The 2,500-nt window shown below is 59.0% G+C and overlaps 1 protein-coding gene across 1 annotated transcript in view; it reads right to left on the bottom strand.

Annotated features, from left to right (window-relative positions):
* Positions 1-2,256, bottom strand: part of LOC139249333 (sodium channel regulatory subunit beta-1-like) — a 74,967-nt gene extending 72,711 nt beyond the window's left edge. Inside the window, exon 1 of the mRNA XM_070872318.1 lies at positions 1,687-2,256. Within this exon, the coding sequence (XP_070728419.1) occupies positions 1,687-1,777 (91 nt within the window). The 5' untranslated portion in view covers positions 1,778-2,256. The remainder of the gene's footprint in view (positions 1-1,686) is intronic.
* Positions 2,257-2,500: the final 244 nt, after the last annotated feature.

The following is a 2,500-nucleotide window of genomic DNA, read 5'->3' as shown; positions in this document are numbered from 1 at the left end:
GGTGAGTGGAGAAGGGGAGGGGTGAGGGTGAGGGGGTGAGGGTGTGAGGATAGGTCTGTGAGTGGAGGGGGTTGAGTGGAGGGGTGTTGAGTGGAGGGGGTTGAGTGGAGGGGAGGTGGAGTGGAGGAGGGGGTGGTGGTTGAGTGGAGGGGGGGTTGAGTGGAGGGGGGGTTGAGTGGAGGGGGGGTTGAGTGGAGGAGGGTGGAGTGCAGGGGGGGTTGAGTGGAGGGGGGTTTGAGTGGAGGGGATGGAGTGGAGGAGGGGGTGGGGGTGAGTGGAGAAGGGGAGGGGTGAGGGTGAGGGGGTGAGAGGATGAGGGTAGGTCTGTGAGTGGAGGGGGTTGAGTGGAGGGGAGGTGGAGTGGAGGAGGGGGTAGTGGTTGAGTGGAGGCGGGGTTGAGTGGAGGTGGGTGGAGTGCAGGGGGGGTTGAGTGGAGTGGGGGTGGAGTGGAGGGGTGTTGAGTGGAGGGGGGTTTGAGTGGAGGGGGGTGGAGTGGAGGAGGGGGTGGTGGTTGAGTGGAGGGGGGTAGAGTGGAGGAGGGGGTGGGGGGTGAGGGTAGGTCTGTGAGTGGAGGGGGTTGAGTGGAGAAGGGGAGGGGTGAGAGTGAGGGGGTGAGAGGATGAGGGTAGGTCTGTGAGTGGAGGGGGTTGAGTGGAGGGGTGTTGAGTGGAGGGGGTTGAGTGGAGGGGAGGTGGAGTGGAGGAGGGGGTGGTGGTTGAGTGGAGGCGGGGTTGAGTGGAGGTGGGTGGAGTGCAGGGGGGGTTGAGTGGAGTGGGGGTAGAGTGGAGGAGGGGGTGGGGGTGACTGGAGAAGGGGAGGGGTGAGGGGGTGAGGGTGTGAGGGTAGGTCTGTGAGTGGAGGGGGTTGAGTGGAGGGGTGTTGAGTGGAGGGGGGTTTGAGTGGAGGGCGTGGAGTGGAGGAGGGGGTGGTGGTTGAGTGGAGGGGGGTAGAGTGGAGGAGGGGGTGGGGGGCGAGGGTGAGCGGGTGAGTGGAGAGGGTTTGAGTGGAGGGGGGTGGAGTGGAGAAGGGGGTGGGGGGCGAGGGATGAGGGAGGGGGAATGGCAGAGACAGGCCCCGGGCTCGCTGCTTTGACCAGCCACAGCCCCTGCCTATTCCCAGCCCCCAACATGTCCTGCTCGCTGTGACCAGGATATTCCCGAGCCCGGCTCTGAAGCCGAGTGGGACAGTGCGGAGAGCTCTGCTGTCAGTGTGAACAATGTCAGCCCGCTCTCTCTCTCTCTGTGTCTGTGTCTCTAGCCCGGCTCCCTGTTCCCCCTTTGTTGTGTGTCCCTCTGCAATCTGCCATCCAACAGTGCCATGTTCTGCTTGTAGTGCCGAGGGCCAGGGTTCCTGGGGAGGGGAGTGGGTGAGAGGGTCTGACAATGTCTCCATCTCCTGGGTCGGAGCGCGGCCCCAATGCGAGATGTTTTGACAGATTCCAAGGGCCAGGCACTGGAGGGCCAGGGAGAGAGAGAGAGAGAGAGTGAGGGGACGCAACACAAACTGGGAATGTGCTGACAGCACAGCTTAGGGTCCCTGGTTATTAAATTTCATTTACATTCAGGTTAAACCGTGAGGCTGAGCCTACGCCCCGGGGTCCCACAATAACACGCAGCGAATGGCTGGGTCCCTTCTCAATAATACCCGCCGAGGTGCCCGGGCTGTGCGGCACTGATCAATACTCACCCCAGATCAGGCAGAGTGCGGCATATAGCAAGGCCGTGTGCAGCAAATCCATCACCCGCACATTGGGCTCACACAGCGCAAGCCGCGACATCGAGACTCGGTAATTCCCCGGGACAGTGAGGGCAGATACAGCGAGATCCCAAAGATTCACTCCAGACCAGCCTTCATCCACAATTACTGCCAAAATCCATCAGCCTTTGCTGCAAGGTGCTGTCACTCGGCGTCTGCCAGCCCACTGCGAGAGCTCAGGCTGGTTCCAAGCTTTCATCGGCTGTCTTGTCTTCGGGGAGGTATTTATAGACCAGAGCCCCGCTGCCACACGATCCTCTCGGAGTCTCGCAGATCAGGTTGTGTTTACCAAAAGCCCCGAGCAAGGAACGACTACCGCTACAGCGCAAGAGAGAGAGAGAGAGCGAGGTTCTGTCTACCGGAGAGAGAGAAATCTGTGTAATAGAGAGAGAGAGGTTCTGTTTACTGGAGAGAGAGAGAGAGAGAGAGAGATCTGTGTAATAGAGAGAGAGAGAGAGAGAGGTTCTGTTACCGGAGAGAGAGAGAAAGGTTCTGTTTACTGGAGAGATAGAGAGAGAGAGAGATCTGTGTAATAGAGAGAGAGAGAGAGAGATGTTCTGTATACTGGAGAGAGAGAGAGATCCGTGTAATAGAGAGAGAGAGAGAGGTTCTGTATACCGGAGAGAGAGAAATCTGTGTAATAGAGAGAGAGAGAGAGGTTCTCTTTACTGGAGAGAGAGAGAGAGAGAGAGATCTGTGTAATAGAGAGAGAGAGAGAGAGAGATGTTCTGTATACTGGAGAGAG

Source organism: Pristiophorus japonicus, unplaced genomic scaffold (assembly GCF_044704955.1).
Source record: "Pristiophorus japonicus isolate sPriJap1 unplaced genomic scaffold, sPriJap1.hap1 HAP1_SCAFFOLD_304, whole genome shotgun sequence".
Lineage (NCBI taxonomy): Eukaryota > Metazoa > Chordata > Chondrichthyes > Pristiophoridae > Pristiophorus > Pristiophorus japonicus.
The sequence above is the reverse complement of the archived record's forward strand: the minus strand, read 5'-3'. Positions and strand labels throughout refer to the sequence as shown.